The sequence below is a fragment of the Zosterops lateralis genome (genome assembly GCF_965231275.1).
Source record: "Zosterops lateralis genome assembly, chromosome: 11".
NCBI lineage: Eukaryota > Metazoa > Chordata > Aves > Passeriformes > Zosteropidae > Zosterops > Zosterops lateralis.
In genome coordinates, this window is record NC_139771.1 from 12,687,642 (window position 1) to 12,708,221 (window position 20,580).

Sequence of the window (20,580 nt, forward strand, 5' to 3'; positions counted from 1 at the left end):
TGCCCCTTTCTCAGAGCATAAGGGAGCTGAGTCCTTCCTTCCCCATGCTGGCTCTACCTTCTCCTCCTGCATCACTTTGAGCTGCTGAGTTGCAGGTGTTTGAAGCCCTGAGGAGAAGGAAAAGGGCAGGTGAAAGTGTGAGAGGCTGGGTAAGGGAGTTGGCAGGTGCTCAGAGTGCTGCCTGTGAGCCTCAATCCCACCCTTTCTCCATCAACAGTGCAGGGCTCTGGGAGAGCAAGAGAGCTCTGCCACGTCCCAGTTTGCTGTGGAGCTGAGTGTATCTGTGTGAAATACTAATCCTGGCCAGCACCTGTCTCCCACCTGAGGGAGAAGGGAGTTTGTGTACCTGTTCAGCCCCTGGAAAGACTCTGAAGTCCCCTTTGAGGTCTAAGGTGTGCAGGTGTCCCTATTCTCAACAGCTTTTGAATTCAAGGCAAGATGAACTGATGTGAGCAAATGAGACCCAGCAGCAGCATAAAGGAGGGATGAAGTGTGGGCTCGGAGTGCAGTTGCACATTTTGATTCTGCTGGGCTGTGTGTGCACTGTACAGACCAGGTTATGCCAAAAGCCTGGCAAAGGTGTGGTTAGACACTGGATTTTTGCTTGTGCATTGAGTGTCTGGCCTTGCATCTGCCCCAGATCTTCTTTGCAAAGAGTGAAGTACTGTGATCCTCCCACTCGCTGTGCTGGCTCCTGCAGCAGAAGGATCTGGGGGGGAGAGGGTTTGGGAAGCAGTATTGCCTGTGTGGGCAGAGTCTTTGTATAGCTTGGGTTAGTACCCTGATACAGACCTCAGTGATAAAACAATAGGGTGCAAATATTCTGCAAATACCAGACTCATGGTGGATCTTGTTGATTGTTAATGCCAAAATCCTAATAAAGGCTGGTAGGCAGGAGCCCGTGTTGTCTTTTCTGCACACAGGCACCTAATGGTCGCCAAGCTCTGCTGTCAAGTGTTCTGCAGCTCTTTGCTCTGTCCATTTATTCATCCAGCAGTGAGAAATGTGTCTGGAGTGGGAGCTGGGTTCCCAGGCTGATCTGAGCCCTGTGCAACACAGACCTGCAGTGGATGCACAAAGAGAAACTCTCACTGGCTGCGAGGTAGCTTGGGGCCCAGGTGCAGCAAAGGCACCATCGAGAGCTGGCTCCCCTGCAGGGACAGGGGGTGTGTTCTCATTGTGCCTGTGCTGGTTTGCTCCTGTCTAGCCTCTTCTCATTATTCTCGCCTTGAGCTGTCTCAGGCCCAAAGGCAAAGTGCTGCAGAGAGCTCTGTGGGCTTTCCCTTGAGAGATGTGGGGTCCTTGGAGAGTGTTCAAGGGAAGCACTGCAGTGGGCTGAATTGAGGCTGTTTCAGGCTGCACAGCTCTGAGCTAATCTCCCAGAGGCAGAGACATTACTCACCAATCAGGAATGTGTCTGTATTTTTCCTAATGAGAACAAAACATTTTATCCCTGTTCATTAGCAGAGAGTTAGCGTGTGCAGTTGCTATGCCAACAGACTCCTCTCCTCCACAGACACACTGGGGGTGTCCTCCATGCCATGGTTAGAAGGGTGAACAGGAAGGCTGGTTCTGGCAAGAAAAAGATCCCATTGTTTTCCCAGGGCTGCCTGGACTTTGTGCAGCTGGCCAGACCATGCCTTCTCAGGGGAAGGGAACCACAGCGGGAGTCAAGTGCAACAGATTTAATTTATTGGAAAAATAATCTTTGCATTTCATGCTCTGTTGTTTTTTCCAGCTTGAGGCACACTCTTCAATAAGAGAAATGAAGGTGTCTCAACGTTCCCAAGAGTCCAGATGGTAAGCAAAATGTGCCAGGAGTCAGCACTGGGATGCCCATGGACTGCTGCAGCCTGCTGGGCTCCTCCGTGTTCCTGATCATCTCGGTGTGTGTGGCCACTGTCATGCTGGGCAGCCTCTGGATGCTGCTGCGTGACGAACCCACCTGACCAACTGTACCACCTGTGATTAGTTGGACGAGTTCTCCAGGCACGTGGTCTACTGGAAAGAGTGAGTGGCTGTATGTGGGAGTGTTCACTCGTTCCCTTTGCAGAAGGAACATTCTCTTTATGCAGGGAAATCCTGTGGAGGATGAAGGCCATCTCTTCAATGGAAGCTCTCATCTGTAGAGTTCTGGTTTAAGCAGATGTATTTACTCCAGAGTAAATACAAATTTACAAATTGCCTATTTGCTTGTCATTTTTTTTCTTTGTTGCCCCAACTTTCTAGAGAGAGTGGTTGAGAATTGTGGGTTGCAGTGATACCAAAGTCAGGCCACTGTACACCTTTTGCAAATCTTCTTGGCACCTCTGGTGCTGCACTTGAAATATAAAAACCGACTTTTAAACTTTGAATTTTCTGTAGAAGGGAATTAATTTAACCTACAGACAGAAACAAATTAAAAAAAAAAACAACTAAACAGAACCGTGAGTTTCTGATGGTGATCTATAAGTAGAAATGGGCCAGTGGGTGTTGCCAAATCTGAAGACAGACTCCTGGAGCAGGAATGACGTTCATCTCTGTCTGTCAATCACCGTGGAGTGTGATGAGCTGCTTTGTGCTGGCTGAGCTTTGTGGTGTTGACAGTTACAGACCCTTGAAGAAATGTCTCCCTGAAACTGAGTTCTTTCAGCCTGCTTCCTATTAAACCAGATAGTTACAGCTCCGCTGTCAGTTTGCCTGGTGAAGCCCTCTGTAGATGAATACATGGAATTTGAATATGGGAATTTGAATATCAAATGTAGGGTGGTACAGCAGAGATCAGACTGAATGAGTTGCTGAGGATCTGCAAATCTGCATGAACTTCTGGCTGGGAAGTGAAACTCTGGCACCTGGACACTAGGAGCTGATGTAGATGAGTCACTGACTTTTGCACTGGGGAGATGGGTATCACATTAGAGCACTGGGAATACAGGAGCCCTTCATCAGAAGGGTGTCTGCTTGTTGGATTTGCAACTTTAACATCAGGAGAAATAAAAACAATGAACAGAATGAGACAGCAACCCACAGCCCAGACCCCTGTGGGGTGCAACCTGTGTGTTTCAGTTTGGTAGTAGACCTGGATGGAACTCTTAGATAATAAAGGGCAAGTTTTGAAAATCTCTCAATCTGGAGCATCCAGGAATAAATCCTGAATACATATAACAAATATACAAAGATTGGATAGTCTGGTTGCCTCAGCTTTGTGTTGCTCTGGGTGGTTCTAGTTAAACCACTAAATCAAAGCTGTTTGAAATAGGGAATGAGTAAGTACTTGAGATTACTTGAATTCAGGCCAGTCTCTTCTGGATCCATGCTTTCAGGGTACATAAAAAAATACAAGATCATAAGGAGGCCAGAGGACTGTATGTTGTATTCTTTGAGATACTGAGGTGATTCTGTCCAGATCCTATTGAAAAAGTGCTCCAACAGAAGTGCACTAGAGGATATGCTTTTTAGTACCTTTAAGTGTGAAAGATCATGTCTGAACAAACTAACTTCTGAAATGTGAGTTACGGTTATTATCTGAGTCGCGCTCGACTTCATTCCTGTGCAGCCGGAGTGGCAACTTGCTGTTACCTAGGAGAGTGTTACTTGTTTCCTCCTCTTCCCTCCCCTCCCTTTCAAGCAGTTCAAGGACTGATTTTCTGCCCTATTTTCTGTGCACCACCAGTTTTTAAGAGTAAAGATATACACACAACCGCAGTGTGTGCAAAGCGAGAATTCTTCAGAAGCAACATTCACCTTTGCCTCTGAAAACACCTCAGGTGCTCATAGAACCCTGGGAGAAGAGTTCTTTGTTTTTGACCAGTTATGAGCCATTTGTGGGATGAGGTGTTCCTTCTAACCTTTGGAGTGTGGTTCAAAATCCCAAATTGTGGGGTGGGTTTATATTTTTAAGAAGCTGTTAGCACTCAATATTGTAAATCCAGGTAATATATTGTTCTGTTGGGTTTTAATGACCTTCCTTCTCTTTTTTAATTCCAGTTATACTTCTACATATCTGCATCTTTAAAAAAATGCTTATTTGACTCTTAATAGTAACACTGGCAAATGGCAGAGTAAAGCCAAGAAAGTTATTTCAGCCTGACAGGAAAGTTTAGGTTGCTTAGTCAGCTAAGCATGTATAGTTCTATATCTCATAAAGTTCTCAAAGTTCTATATCTCATAAAGAATGTGGGAAGCAATTAGGATTACTGCATTTGTGGAAGAAATCACTCAGGATTTTTGGGAGTCATGATCCAAACACTCTCCAAACCCAAATATTCTCATATGATTCTCCAGCAGAACATTTTTCTATGTAGTGTCAGGAAATCTATAAATACTGTGCCCATACTTAGAGGAAAAACTTCTGGATTGAAATGTTCACGAAGAACATAGGACAGAATAAAGCCCTGGCACACAATCTTGTGAGGGATCTAGCCTTCATCAGGGCAGGCTAGTTCAAGATAATTTGTATTTTCAAAGAACTATCAGGGAGAGAAAGTTTTTTAAAAATACACCATATTTTGCTACAAGAAGGGTGCAGCTGAGTGCTTTGGCTTGAAAGTAAACTTGCTTTTGAACAAACTCAGTTTAAGACATTAGGCTGAATATTTTATCAGAAGACTACTAGACAGGCAATTCACTATAGAAGTGAGGAATCCCTGCTGTGTTTGATAACCATCACACTTGTTTCCTCCAGCTGTTATGGAAGTTGAGTTTTGTACAGCTTTAGGAAAACCATTAGCATCTTAATAGAGATATCTTCAGTTTTTGGAAATGGAACAGCAGCAACAGTGAACAGAGGTGTTACCTTCCATACAAAGCGCAACAGAGTAAGTTGGGATTCTTCCACCTGAAAAACAATAATGACAGTTGTCTTCAATTCCTGAGTCACCTAGAAAGTTTAGAGGAAGAACAGCCTATTTTTTTCCTTTTCTATTAGAAGCATGAATAAGTGTTGCATGGAGACAGCATGTAGTAAGCTTAAAACCAAGTAACAACTCAGTCCTTGATGTGTGCAGTTAACCTGGGAAGGTTCTTGCCACAGGATGTTGTGAATGCCAAATATCTGTGTGTATATGAGGACATGGGGCAGGTCCATAGAAGAAGGAGCTATTGAAGGTTACTAAATGCATAGAAATCACCTTTATCCCAAGAAGTCCCTGAGCTGCTCATTGTTGAAGCCTGGGGGAGCATTCAGGGAGGTAAAGTGTGCTACTATGTGTTTGCTTCAGTCTGAGGCTTCAGGCCAGAGCCAGACAAGTGTAGCCTGGTTTGTCAGCATGGAGTGGGAGGGCGATGCTAATAAAACTGATTTAAAAAAGAGACTGGCACAGCTTGAGTTCTAGGTTAGTTCTGTGCTGCTTGTGGTGTGCAGCATGCACCTCTCTCTTGCTGAAGGCACTGCCTTGGGCTACTGGAGTCTGCAGACGGTTGACTTAAATTTGAAGAGAGGCAGAGAATGTATTTCTAGAAACTACACAGGTAGGAAAAGTGGTGTGAAGATGAATATTATAAGCAGAGAAGCTGACTTCCCCCTTTTCTCCGTGGCAAATGCTGTTCCTGCTATTATGGGATGGTAGGTTTTATTGAGATACAGAGACTGCCTTATTGCTGATAGCCTACATCTTATTTCTGTTAATTTTCCTGAAAGGGTGTTTCTTGCTTTATAATGGACTCTAACTTAATTTGAGCTAAAATGGATGATAAGCTGATGCATGAACAGTAAAACCTCTATTCCAAAGCTTTTTCAAACTAAGAATGTCATGGCCTACGTGAGGTTCATACTCTTCAGAAGTACTCAAAACACTAGTCCTATTTTAGGTCCCATCTAAACATTTAAAAATAACTCAAAAACAGGGCTCGCTTCTAGATGCTTTACCCTTGTAAGTCAGCTCTTACACTTGATTTTAGATGTTTACCCAAATGTGCAGAGGGCACAGTACAGAACAGCCCTGGTTGTTCCTTTGAACTTTTAATTTCAGAAGGAAGAGAGCCATGTCAGGCTATCTGTTGTTTTGTCTCTGGGGACATGGTCTCTGCTGTTAGGCAGTATCTTTTTGGGTTTTGGGGCAGGGGTTATAATTTTTTGTTGACTTACTTTGCTGTTGTGATCCCTGGGGAACAGCTATGCAGAGCTGACCGGTAGCGGAACTGTGGTGCTGTGTATTCTTGGAGGCAGCTCTTATGACTGAAAACTGAGTTGGTGTATTTTGGGAAGCTATAGCCCCTCTCCAGGGATACAGATAGTGTCTTGTGCACGTATGGTGTAGTGAACATTACTCCATGGAGTGGCTGAGGAGTTGTGTGCTCGGATTACAGCTGTGGGGAAGACAGACAGGCCTGGGACTGAGGGAGAATCCAGGTGGAGTACCTACAGGATTAGGACAAGGGTCACCTTGGGGAAGACTGGCACCAGGTGAAGGGCACTGAAATTCCTTTCCTGACAATTGCTCCCCGACTATCTTGATTTAGTCAACTCTGATGCAGGAATAAGTTTCTATCCCAAACCCCAAGTCTCATCATTGTAGAGTAGCAATGGGCTCGGTTGTTACCCCATTTACAGAGTATCTTTCCTGGTTTGTTCTCAGTTATTTTCATCAGTAGCTTGGCTCAAGCAGTGATTCTCTCTCAGCTTGTTCCTGTGTTTGTTGCCTCTTGTTGTCTGCCATTCTCCAGATAGTCTGTCCAGATTAGCTTTAGTTTGAACCCATCTTTAGCCGGCATGATCTTTTCTATTCCTAGCTGATCCATGATTTTAACTAGTGTATTTCCCACTAAGCCCTGAGAAGATTTAAACTAAAACTTTTTTATGAGGCTAAATTTGTGCCAGCCCCAGCATGGGCTCCTGGGTTGACATTGGGTAGCTGATTGCTCAGTTTGGTCCACGTGTAAGTCTGAAAAGTGCTGTCTGAGGCACACTTTTGTGGGGTTTTGATTAGTTATCTACACGTGGCAGAGTAAACTGTTTCCTTTCCCAGAGGAAGGTACATCCCTGCCATGTGTGTGGAGTACACAGCTTAAAATGACAGAAGAGGGGTGCCTGGAACTGGGGCAGTCTGCAAACAGAACTGTGCTGACCATAGGCTATGGTTTATCCTTGCAGCACAGATGTAGATAGTTCTCACTTGTTTCCTTACCAGTCTCTCTGTTCTGTCTAGCCATTCCTTCCAGCAGAGGAGCAGCCACTCAACTGTAGAACTCAGTGCTGTTCCTAACAAACCACTGTAAATCTCTTTTTCCTGTCTCCTGGGCACTTTTTTGCCCAGGAGTGACCCTGGCAAGGCAGCATGCTCTTGCAATGCCAACACTCAGCCAGTTATACTGGCTGAAATTCCTGCTCATAGCAGTTTGCATTTCAGATTGGCACTGCAGACCTGTTTAGTGCATCTCTGCAGCCCTCAGGTGAAGGTCTGGGCTTCCCTGAAAGGAGAAAGGATGAGCCAGTCAGTCCTGCTCAGCCAGTGGCTGTCAGACTGTGCAGGTGGGAGGGTAGTAAACCAGATGAAGAACAGTCTCAACCAAAAAGTTTTTAAAATTCATGGCTCTCATGGGCAGGTAGCTGGTTCTGAACCTTTGTGCCTCTAGGACAGCACCAAAGAAGTTTTCTCTGCCCTGAACCAGGAGGTCAAATATTTTGCCAGAAAAAGTTAGGATCTCCTTAATCTGAGTGAACAGAAACTCGTGTTTGTAAGGCCAGTTGAAGGTATAAAATTTCTTATTGGGAATTTTTTCTTGTTATAAAATTCCTTGTTCTGGATAAGACATGACTAGATGTCTGCCTGTTAACAAAACAACTGGAGAACTCTGGATGTTCTGGATGGTTTATTTCTCCAAGTACCAAATCTGGCAGGGTCCCAGCTTCTGTTTCCCTTTGCCACTTAATTTTCCCGTTGTTTATTTTCACTCCTCCAGGCTGTGGACCTACTGTTGTATGAAGGGAGAGCATTGCCTGGTGGCCCATGTGCAGCAATAGTTCTCTCACCCTTCTCTTTATGGAGTCTGGAGCTCTGAAATTTATCCTTGAAACAAGAACTTCCAGGAGTGGGCACTTCCAGTGTCTGGCATGGAGGGCTGTGATTGCACAGTAGAAGAATAAGGCTGCATGGCTGCTGCCAGCCTGTGGCTCCTCAACCATGTGCACCTTGAATAAATACCCTTCATGGATGGTTCCTAGGCCACCACTCCATGTTGGACTCCATTTGAAAGCACTGAATATCCAGCCTGTATGGTACAGTCTTTGTTTAGAGCTGTTGAGACTGGGGTGGAGTTGATCCTGGCTCTCGGGTCTGTGCCCAGCATGTTCAGGATTCTGCAGTAAAGTGGTGGGAGTTGTTGTTTCTTAGATATGTTATGTTGCTGTGAAGCTTCCCAAGCTTGGGAAGGTCCCCAGGCCTTTTGAACAGCATGGTGTGTTGTTATCTGTTACTGGCTTTATGAAAGCCTTGGCATTGGCTTCCTGAGGTGGAAGAAAATGTCTGGTCACCTCAGTTTGGATCATTATCTAACAGACTTGTGTAACCTAATTGCCAGACTATTGAGCCTTGTAGTTCACAGCTGATGACTGAGAACCTTCCAGGCTGAGGCAGTAATTCATGGGAGATAATTGATCAAAGCATCATTCTGATAATCCTTTAACATAACTTGAGTAATACAAGGTAGAATACACCTCATCTTGGTTTGAAGGCAAACCACAAGCAGATTGTGGTAGTGATGTGGAGTTCTGTTTATTCTGCTGTCTCCTCTGGGTGGGAGGGGATAGGTACTACTCATGTGGCTGCATTGCATTTAATGTATTTGCAGGTTACTGCCTGTATTCATGGCTGTAGCCAGAACTGCTGACACTCTTGGAGTGAGAGGGGAAGACTCTCAAATTGCTGTCAGGATGTATGGTTCTTCAGAAGATTAGGGGACGGCAGAAAAGTGAATTTTATTTGAAATGAAGAAAAACACCAAGAAGAATTCTTCCTGTCCACTAGGGCATATTAGTTCTTTATAGATCTATTGCAGTACTAAATCTGAGACTTAAGGGGTGTCAAGAAAATTTCTTTAACAGAACAGAGCACCCTGCACTGCTCAATGTCTGCAGAGCAAAAGGATTTATTCAAAGCAGGCTACAGTGTTTAACATTTCTCATTTGCATTTTGACAACTGGATGGTGGAGCTCGGGATGTGGTCCTTGTGTGTCTGCCTGTGGTCTGTACCACTGCTGGCATGAACTCCTTCTGTGGTCAGCCTCTGTTCTCCCTTCCACGGTGCAAACCTGCAGGGCTGATGCTAGCAGGGAGACCATGGGGTTTCCTCTTGGACTGGAAGTGTGAGACTGGTGTTTTTTTCACAGGAGTTTCATAGGATGTTTAAAGCTTCTCTCCTCTCTTGCTGGGTTGTTCCAAGGCCAGGCTGGATGCAGAAGAACTTGCCTTGGGGGAGTGGCCTTTGCCTCTGTGAGAGCTTGGTTAGGGGTCACAGTCCTGTCCTTTGGGAAGCATGTGCTGGTTGCAGAGGTCTTCTCTCTCCCTTCTGCAGGGCATCCTGCCAAGGAAAATGGACTCTAAGGCAGAAACGATTACATTGAGATCGTGTGCTGTCCTGGCTTCTTCTCAATGAAGCAGCTGGGCGTTTCTGCTATATAGAAATCGGCACAAAACAGTTGTGGCAGAGCAGGATTCTGGCTTTTGTAGCCAGTGGAGCCAAAGCTGAGAACAGGAGGATCCTGGCTGAGGCCGGGAGAGGTGCCCCTAATGACAGGGAGGGCAGTGTGGTTGGGAAGGTGTGCCTTGTTTGAGGTGGAGGCCAGTAAAATATGAATCACATCTGTTTGAAGTAGTGATGAAATCCCAGATTAAGGTTTTCTGTAATACCTGGCCAGTCTGGTGTGCTCCAGCTTTCCTTTCTCCCTGGTTAGAACAGATGGTCCTGACCTACTTTTAGCAATCGTGGTTCTGCTGAACGTTGCCCAAGGCTTGGCTGTTCCTACAGCACACATGGATCTGCTGTGTTCACTCTGACTGAGGAGTTTCCATCAAATGCTTGGCAGACAGGGAAGAGCTGTTCCTGAAAGAGAGACTGTGGGTGCACTAAACTTGGATCTGCCACTTCTGTGCCTTTTGGCTCTGGCCCTGGGTTCGCTTTCCCATGGTGTGCATTAACTGTTGTGTTGTGCTGTCAGGATTCAGTTAGATGGTATCTAAATGTTAACATGAGAGATACTGCCTTTAGAAACAGTCAGGGAGGTTAGACTTCCAACCTCCTAAATATGTGATTAGGCAGGGCTGGATTACATTCTTAATATTTAAAAATAAATAAAGTCTATAAATGTACCATAAAATAGAAGTTTAAATAGAACATCATCCTGGGGCAAATTGCAAAGCTCTGTTTAGCTCAGTGTCCTGCCTTTGACAAGATCCAGAAGCAGATGCTTAATGGGAATTGTAAGAAACAGGGCATGTATAATGTGATGGGTTTGGTTTGGGTGTTTTGTTTTGTTTTTTTCATTCTCCCCCCCTCCATTTGCCTCCCAGCTTGTGACCATCATCAGTTTAGGGCCCTGCTTGGCAAGAAGTTGTATCTCATCATCTGATCTTGACTATATCTATTCTCCATTAATTTATATAATCCCTCTTCTCACTTGTTTGTTTCTAGTCTCCATGACATCCTACAGCAGTGAGCTCTACAACTTAATTATGCATTTTAAATGTTATTTGAAATACTCTACATCCAGTAATAATGTCCCTGAGCTGACTTAGGAAAGTTATTTGTAACTTTGGCGAGTGCTCTCTTGTTTCTGCATTGTAAAATATGGTGTTATAACTGTGTAACTCCATCAATAACTCCATGTTTTTCATCTTGACACTTTCATGTTTCAGACCTCTTGACTTTTCCGTATCTTCCTCCTGGTTGTTTCTTTGTCCATCTGAAGTCCTACTCTGCTCAGTCTCTCCTTATTTGGAAGCTGCTCTGTGCTTTTGGTCATCTTTGTTGTCCCTTTTGTTATTGTCTCCTTTTTCAGATGTGGGAATCAGAGCTGCCTTCAGCATGGGGATAGTGTTTTGTTTTCTAATTACTCCAAAGGTTGTATTTGACTTTTTGCTTGAGCTCAATACTGAACTGACCTATGAAGTTTTTTAAGTTTTTCTGAGTGATAGCAGCTGGTTTTGATCCTTTTATATTTATGTACTTAGAATATTTTTTGTTATTTTTGGTATTTATTGACATTCTAAGATCTTGTGCAGTTACTTTAAAGTCCTCAAGTTCTCTTATTTTTTACAGTCTTCCCTGAATTTGATTGTGATTACTGATTTTTTTAATAATAAAATTTGCCACTTCTAGACATATTCCTCTTCTCAGATCTTACGTGAATGTACTGACCAGTGCAGATTGCAGAATAAGTTCTTGGCAGATCTCGCTGATAACCCACATCTGACAGGGAAACACCTGTCTTTTAACTACATGTTAAATCATTATAGGGACTGTGACTTTAATTCCACAAAAGCTTAACTTTTTTTTTCAAGAATCTTAGCTGACAGTTCTTTTAAAATCAGTTTAGTTAATATTAACCAAATTAAAAATTGTCTCTTGGATCTCAGTTAAACAGAAATGCGAAATCTGAACTTGGAATTTCCTGAGTGCTGCAGGGGTTTCTCTCTGCTCCACATATTCATCTATATTTTGGACAAAAATTGGCTTCTTGAAATCATGCAAGCAAATTTGTTTTTATGTGGAGTGATGAGCTTAGATTTATGTAGATTATCATAGAAACAGAGAACTTGCTCAGCAGAGTCAATTGGATAGCTAACTTCTGTAAGCCCTGCTTTCCTAGCAGGGTTTTATTACAGCTGTAAACCTGTCAAGGCTCTTTGGATATACTCTTAAGAGAATGGGATATTTTTTTCCTAAGTAGGTTTGTTTTTAGGGTTTTTTTTTTCCCTAATTGAAAGAATATTAAAGTCACTGATGGTATTTGTCCACATGCAAACATAACATGTGATGTGGCAGCTAGAAGATCAAGGGGTTCTTGTGTGTGTCAATGGAGAACTGATGGATTCAAGCTGGGGAAAATAACATTTGCTCTGAGTGCAGTGTTAGCCAAAGAAGTGGTCTGTCCAGATCAGGTCCTATCAGGTCAGGTAGCTAAAAAAGTAGGATGTTGACAAATTGGGATGAGCTCAGAGAGCTACTAGAAAAATTAAGTATTTCTGACTGAAGAAGCTCAGACCGCTTAATGTATCCATGCAAAGGATTACACGTGGTTGCAATCTGTGATTTGGCAGGATGTGTAAGGGAGGGATTGCATTATGCTTGTCTGCCCTTCATCTACTTCTTAGGCATCTATTATTGTCTGCTGCTGCAGCTAGGGTTTCTGTATAGGTGGACCTCTCTCAGAGTTAGAATAGCTGTCTTTATCGTCTTGCCCAAGGAGGATTAAAAAGGGGGATTAGTTTTCAAACTGTTCATGTAAAAAGTGACTAGAAGCTTCTTTGACTTGGAAGATTTTGTGACAAGCAAAGTTAGACAATATGACAAGGCATTTTACTTGGGCTAAAGAACCATCAGGTGTCAGCTTGCTGGGTTAAGATGGTAGTTTCTGTGACTTAGGAGCCCTAAGAAAAAATCCTGGTGTCACTAGGAGACTTTAGTCAGGAGCTCATGGACTAGAAGAGATGTTTAGTGGTGTTCTGTGGTTTCATTACGCAGAAAGTTGGAGCAGATCCTAGAGGACTTTAATCTTCAAATGTGTAACACTGGCAGAACCTTATCTTTCGGTTGTGTTAAGATGCTGTGAAACTAACAGCTGGCTTGATTTCCCCTTTTAAAAATGCACATGCAACATGATCTTGAGTTCCCGTTGTATTAGTGTTTGACAGGATGGTAAGGTAGAAAAGTCAATCCTTGATTTGCAATGATAGAGTATATATGAAGAAAGCTTCTTCAACAGTAAGCATCTTGTGGTTACTTTATATTCCTTGTAAATGTTGGTGTAGTTAGTCTTCGTATGTAAAAAGTTCACTATTTAACATTGTATTAATCATTAACACTTCATTAACCAGTTGTATGGGAAGCTTAGTGTTTATAACACATTTTCATCAGTGGAAGGGTAAAGTTTGGTTGTGCAAGAGCTGTTTAGAGGAAATACCTGTCTACTACCATCAGTTAATTCCAGTATGGCTGAAATTAATAATTAGGTAGTCCCAGAGATGTAGAAGCACTTTCTGCAGTTTTTCCAAAGAGCAATGCATGAGCATTATTGAAGTATAACATAGTTGGCAATATTTTGTGCAACATTCTTTTAGTAAAATTTCAACCTCAGTCCAGAAAAGTACCTTGTAATGTTCAGCAATAACTATCAAGGGTTTAGAAAACATAATTTTCCCAAGCATTTATCTAAGAATGCTGTTAACTCTACAGTGCAGAATTTCTGCCACCTTGCCATTTTGTATTTGGTTTTGTCTTTAAGGGTTTGGGGTTTTTTTAATAAGTTTTTTTTTACCTCAGCTGTGGCATTATTCACATCTTGTATAATAGAGTTCCCTTGCTTGTGCCAGTCCTACTCTGACAGCATTGCTTGGACTTGGGATTCTCCTTGGGGCCAATTTTACTTGGAAAACAGAGGTTTGTGTTCATCTCTGCTGAAGCTGCTTGCTGCAAGTTGTCTTAAACAACAGAGCAGGGAACTGGCCTGGTAGAAGTAAAGAAGACTCAAAAAAGATTTATTTATTTATTTATTTAATGGGAATGCCATCTTTCATAGCAGAAACCAGCAAATCTCTGTTGAGCATATGAAACTTAGAAGGAGGGCTACAGTTTAGGGCTTTTGTAGAAAACATAGCAGTGGTCGTTTTCCTGCTACTGGGCAATGTGAATGTGTTGGAGCACAAGGGTCATCGTGCAGCTGGAAGAATGGTGCTTTTAATTTTTTAATCTTTTAGTGTTCACACTGTGTGTTGGCTCTGCAAATGATATAGTGGAAGTTGCAGGTGCAGATTTCAGAGACCTAATTTTTTTCCAAGGCTCGTTCTGCTGGGTTTGGTGGTGGGTATGAAATCTAGCATAGAATTTGGAACATTAGCTGACCTCTCTATGTTTGGATGATAGAATGTGGTATTAGGGAAATAATCTGTGAGGATTGTAATAATCTTTGTGTGTTGATATGCAGTTAAAATGTGCCCAAATGAGTTCTGGGCTTGTTTCTAATAAATAAGTTAAGTTTCTCAGAGGGATGTGTGAGGTTAGAAAGGTAAAAATAGTGCTACAGAAAACATGGTTTTACTTCAAATTTTAAGTAACACAGTAGTGCCATTGCTTTAATGTTACTGGTTGTTGTTACGTGGCTGTGATATAAATATTCTGTGGCAGAATTGACTAATCCTCCAGCCCTTCTGTTGTGATCCAGATTAAATAAATGAAATTCAGCAGTATTATTTGGATATTAATATTTTATAGTGAGTTAGAGGCAATGTTCAGAGTATTGTCTGGACCATTTTCCTATTTAACGGGAATTCATCAAAAAATGGAATATTTAAAAGGAATCTTTAAACCTTGGCAATTGCATTCAGAATTAATTAAAGGCTACACACTTTTAGTGCAATCTGTCTGCAACAGCTGTGTTATACACTAGCAGTGAGCACAGGAAGCAGAACGGTTCAGTAAATCCATAAAGAGCTCCGTAGTGTAGCCTGTCATGAAACCATCAGATTTAAATGTAGGTTATCCTCCTCCTTCCTGTCCTCCCGGAGAGGTTGTGATGGGCTTAACTGAAAGGCAAGCATAAAAAAGGCAGTGATGCCTGTGCTTGAGAAACAACTTGGGAAATGGAATCAAAAGACGCTGCTGGCTTTTTCTTCCTCTCTATTCTCATGTAGGGTGCAAATGCTTCTAGCTACTGATAGCTACACAGTCATGCTCATTTCTAATGTATGTTTGCTCACCTAGCAATAAATACAAGTTCATTTGCTAATGGGTCTTTAGCAAAGAGCAACAAAGAGCACTATATTCCGTGTTTATCCGTTGTGCAGGGTGATTAGAACCAGCCTGCAGAACATGCTGTACTACCGTTTTGTTTTGTTTTCTCTGTTCTCACAGTCATGAGGACCAGATAGTACTTACCTGTATCACGTTTAAGGATTAGCTCTTAACAATTTGACTTCAGGGGGGATATTGGTGACTGAAAGAAGAGTAGATGTATGTTAGAGCCTTGACCACAGTAAGATCTGATTATGGTCTGCTGGAATGAAGGATTAGTTGATTTTCCAACTTCTTTCCAGTAGAGGTGCTCCAATAGGTAAAATGCTTTCAGTGAAACGTTTGGGGTAGGTTCAAATACAGATCAATGAGCTTGTAACAGGATCCATATTGCTGGAGTAGTGTCAGGTGCTGGGCTTTGAGTTGAAGTGCTGGTTAGTTCTGCCCTGGTGGTTGCCGGTGGAGCTCTGTGGGACACAGAGCAGAGTCGTGCAGCTGGTAGGCATAAGCTCTAGCCAGAAAGCCACTGTTTCAGAATCCATAAATCCTGGAGACACATGCCGATTTTACTGTGTGAGTGCTGGCAGAGGAAGGTCGCATTAGCTCAAAAGAAGATTACAGATTCCTCAGAGTGGTGTAGTATAATGATGTCTTGTGATTCTCAGCTGCTTCCAGATCAAAGATTCTCTTCACCATGTCATTATTGCTGTTCGCAACATAGTCAAGCTCCTGCTGCTGGATGGCCATCAGCCTATAGCTTTGTTTGCAGGCATTTTCAGCTTTGAAACTTAGGAGACTCCAGACAGTCACACAACAAGCCATTGTAACATCTGCATGATGGCAGTGCAGAGGTATACAGACAGTTCTGTTGTTAAGGGGTTCCTTAAATCAAGTTCTCTCCAATAGAAATGGTGAAAAAGGATTAAAAACAACTGATGCTTTGGAGTTGGAACAAGATCTTTTTTGCTGATGTAAATCTGAGGGGACAGAGTCCAATTAGATCTCCTTCCTTCAGTCAGTGTCTATCTACTTGCTGGCTTTTCCCATGTAACGTCTCCCGCACAATGAGCGTTTCTCTCAGGTGCTACAATGCCCTCGCTTACCACCCTGGAAAAGAGACTCCTAGTGTAGTTCAGGACTGTTTGCCACTCTGGGTGAAGCAGAGTGTGTTCATAGCTCTGAAGCAGAAAGCACTAAGTGTCCATTATCAGGGCAAACAAAAGCCCCAGTGTGCACGTAGCCTAAACACAGCGCTGGTGCGGTGTGAATCAGCGGCTGTGTGTTCTGGGGGAAAGCTGCCAGCCCAGAGCCAGCATTCCTGCACCCAGGCATATCCTGACAGTGCTGCCTACTTACCTACAAGAACCGTGTGAAGTGGAGCTTTTCCAGACCTTCACAAAGCCTATATTTAATAAAGTGTTGTTTTTATAATACCTTCCATCCGCTGGATTTAACAAGTAAACTAATCCTCTCAACTGGTCTTTAGGTAGAGCAAAGATGCCAGTTTTACTGACAAAGGACCCAGAAAGCAGACTTCTGTGGGGGGTTTTTTGCAATAGCAGGGGAGTAGAAGATGGATCTAGAGTCTTACAGCTATTGTTTTCAGCATTGCTACTCTGTTTTCTGCACATTGTGTGCTGAACATGGTATAGAATGAGTGTAAGACACAGTTTGCGGGTTGAGAAGTTTGTGACCTAAATTGGTTAAGTCCTGCAGTAAATGCTGCAGATCTTTTTCTACCTCTGTGCTTTAAGCACTTCAGAGCTAAAAGCACTTTGAGCTTACCAGGAAGACCCAAGAGGGCTGATGCCCTAGGAGGGAAGTGATGATAGTTTTCTTAACTTTAACTACAAAATTAGTATCACCCCTGAGGAGCTGAGTTGCCAAAATGAGCACAGCAGATTACAGGCCAGTTCTGGAGGAGATACTGTACTCAGTGGAGCCTCTGACCCAGCTTGGCAGCTGTGTAGCTCTATGCAGCTTTGATACCCTGCCTGCAAGAGGGAGGGAGGGGAGGAAGGAAATAGATTCACAGCTGCACCACCACCTACTTCTCAATTTAAATGAGGTGGTACTCATAGTATATTATTGAGTACTTGCAGCTGTTTCCCTTTCTCCATGGGGAAAGCATTAATCTAAGTGTTGCAGGTACTTATTACCACAATTCCACCATGCTGTGGGGTTCCCTATGTTGTCCAGAGCAGTTGTTCCAATTCATGGCACAGCTTGAGTGGATCACACAGTAGGTTTCAAAAGGAGTTGGTCTAAATATCCTCTGTAGAGGGGCTGAACAGGTCTGGTGGTTCCCTGGGTCTGTCTAGCATCCACCCTATCTGGCCTTGCTTGCACTTTGAGACATGGGACAGGGAAGGAATGGAACATTGTCCTCAAAACAAGCATGTTTAAGTCACCTTTCACAGTACTGGGAGAAGTGCTGTGAAGAAATGAGTGCCAGTAAGAGACTTTTACCCCAGAGAGTGCAGTAACAGGTGAACAGGTAAAGATGGTCTCCCCCTCACCTGGATGTGCTGTGTAACTTCCCCGTGGTGATGGGGTCCCACAGAGTCTGGTTTGGCAGGACTGGGGGCAGACTGGTGGCCCCAGGGGGAGGCTGGGGATTGACATGACTGATACTCCAGAGGCCTCATCCTGGCACCCAGGTTCTGCCTGGGTGGGTGATGCTCAGTGGCAGAGATGGCATGGGAAGGTTTCTTTTGAAACATGAGTGGAACAGCCTTAGACCCACAAGAGGCTGTTGATAGCCGTAAGTGAAACAAAGAGAGGGTTTAATTATGATATCTAGATCAAATACAAAGTGAAGGGCTTATAAGTTTGCTCCAAATTGGATCTCAGCTTCAGTGTATTTAAACAATGGTTCTGCAGGTTTGTGTTGGTCTTAGACAGCAGTTTGTTTTACTGTGGTGTTGCTCATTACACCGTGTGCAATGTGCTGGCTCCTATGGAAATTTGTTCCTGTCCTGGAGAACTTCCAATACAGCATCATAGCTCAGCTGTGCAGGAGTTGAGTTAAATGTGGATGATCTTGATGTTCCAAGAGTAGTGATCAGCTTCAGTGTTGCTATTGCAGCTTCTCCTGAAGATGCTGTGCCTGTCATCTTGGTGTGGAGATGATAGAGTTAAATCTCTGATACTCCTGACAGCCTCTTGCTGTGGGTGCTATGGAAGGGTTTTGATGTTAATCTTTACTCCTGGCTCCAAGGAGTTATAACAGCCTTTCCTCTCTTGCAGAGTCTTTACCATGCCTCTGGGAACGTTCCTCCTTCCTGTTCTCTGTTTCTTGGGAGCATCAGTTCCACAGGGACTGCAGTATGCCACATTCTCACACAATGCTACAAAATTCCTCCACCTGTCCATGGACTTGGAATCTGGGACCATTTACTTGGGAGCCACCAACTTTCTCTTTCAGCTGACATCTGACCTGCTGTTGGAGAACATGGTTCAGACTGGACCAGTTCTGGACAGTAAGGATTGCCTCCCCCCGGTCTCAAAGCTGGAGTGCCCTCAGGCACACCACACTGACAATCACAACAAGCTGCTGCTGGTGAACACTGTGCAGAAGGAGCTCATTGTTTGTGGCAGTGTCCACCAGGGAATCTGTGAGAAGAGGAGTCTGACGTCCATCGACCGTGTCCTCTTCCGGCCAGAGAGCCCTGGTGACACTCAGTACGTTGCTGCCAATGATCCCAATATCACCACTGTGGGACTCATCGCCTACTCCAAGGATGAAGTGCCCTTGCTGTTTGTGGGACGAGGGTACACCAGCCGAGGAGTGGGAGGAGGGATTCCTCCCATCACCACCCGGAATCTCAGGGCCCACGGAGGGGATGTTCAAGCAACAGACTCTCACTCCATTTTCTCCTATGAAGAAACAGCAAAACTGGCTGTGGGCCGGCTGTCAGAGTACAACCACCATTTCATTAAATCCTTCACTTACCGCTCCAGCGTCTATTTCCTCTTCTACCGGCGGGACCTCAAATCCCAATCGCGTGAGTACAAGACCTACATCTCACGCATCTGCCTGGATGACTCCCACTATTACTCATATGTGGAGTTACCTCTGCTCTGCCAGAGTAAAGCCAATACATACAGCCTCCTGCAAGCAGCCTATGTCACCTGGCCGGGAAAGGAACTGGCCCAAGGGCAGCTGGACACCGAGGGGGAAGTGCTGTTTGCAGCTTTCTCTGCCTGGCAGGCTTCTTCTGGGAAACTGAGTGAGGAGTCTGCACTCTGTGTCTATGCAATGGAGGAGGTGGATCGCCTGACCAACTGGACTAGGGATGTTTGCTACATGAGAGATGGGAAGTCAGAGGAAGGGACAGAAGTGGCATATATTGAATATGATGTCAGTTCCAACTGTGTCCAGCTGCCAGCGGTAAGTGGCTTTGCACTTTTGAGCAGTCTGCAGCATGTTCTTGTGTTGCTCTTTGTTCCTGAAGTTATCGTGCTTACACAGATGGATGTTGAAATCTGGGTTAAGAGCCTTTGGGCTCAGTCTGTTGTGTCCCACATGGGCTGGATTCCTTGCTGAGGGAGAGGAACTGTTTGTGGCAGTGGAAAGAGCATCTGGTGTGACCTGGCCCTGAGGCCTGTCTTGTGGCAGTTCCAGGCAAGAGCACTGAGGTTGTTCAAGTCGTTCTTTGTCTGTTTCATCTCGTGGTTTTCACTGCAGGGAAGGAGAGGAGCATATGTATGTGCTCCTGTGTGTTGAGAAGGGAATTTAAGGGGTATGCTGGGTCCCTGTTGCTTATGGTGAAGTGCACCTGCAACAGCTTCCTGCAAGGGCACTGAGGAACAAAAAGGAACATTAACGAAACCAAGTGTTGACAAAGAGACATTCACAACCCTCCTGTGTTCCTGTGTAACAGGTTTTAAGTGACCCAGCTTTGACAGAGGGGTTGGACTAGATGATCTCCAGAGGTCCCTTCCAACCTTAATAATTCTATGATTCTGTGAAAATCTCAGTTTGCTATAGACTGCTTTAGTCCTGCAGAATTTTGGGCACATTTTTCTTGAGCTGGCTCTTTTGCTCCAGAGCTGTGAGAGGTGATCATCCTTTAAGTTCAGTGACAAAAGCATGATAGGATGTTGCAGGATAAAAATGTGACCTAAAAGTGGCTGTGACCCTGAATTCTCACCATCTGATGGCCACACTGGCTGCAAAATCAGGGACAGTGATACAAACACAGGGCAGCAGCGCTCTCCTGGATGCAGTGTCTTGGCCTGAGGCTCTCTGACTATGAGCAGCTTGTTTCCACCAAGGGTATTTCAGATCCTTAGCAGAGCAGGATGTTATCTTGTGTCTTCCCTTTACAGAACTGGCTGTCCAGAGAATTGCCTCTTCCCAGCCTGGTGCTGCAAAGAGCAAAGTGGTACCACAGAGCTTTAGAAGTTTCTGGGGTTGGGTGTGTGGTTCAAAACCAGTCTTAAAATTATGGTTTTCCTTTCAGTAGCTAAAGCTGACTGTACAGTACTTGTAGGGCAAGGGAAGGGTAAAGAGCAGACTTGGAACAGGATGAGTGTAAGGACAGGAGGACTATGTAGGAGTTGGGAAGCAGGAGACTGCTCAGCTTGATGTCCTGCTTTCACTGTATTTCTTAGGCATGCCCCATGAGTCCTTTGAAAGGACACATGGAAGGA

The 20,580-nt window shown here is 44.1% G+C and overlaps 1 protein-coding gene across 4 annotated transcripts in view; it reads left to right on the forward strand.

The window, feature by feature from the left end:
• PLXNB1 (plexin B1) overlaps positions 1-20,580 on the forward strand; it is a 77,905-nt gene that overhangs the window by 19,918 nt on the left and 37,407 nt on the right. For 2 of the 4 annotated variants that reach the window (XM_083869201.1, XM_083869202.1), the window contains exons 2-3: positions 1,739-2,010; positions 18,172-19,315. In XM_083869201.1, the coding sequence (XP_083725327.1) occupies positions 18,182-19,315 (1,134 nt within the window). In that variant the 5' untranslated portion in view covers positions 1,739-2,010; positions 18,172-18,181. Of the gene's footprint in view, positions 1-1,522; positions 1,545-1,738; positions 2,011-18,171; positions 19,316-20,580 lie in introns of those variants that run through there. The other 2 variants (XM_083869203.1, XM_083869204.1) reach the window with 2 other exon arrangements.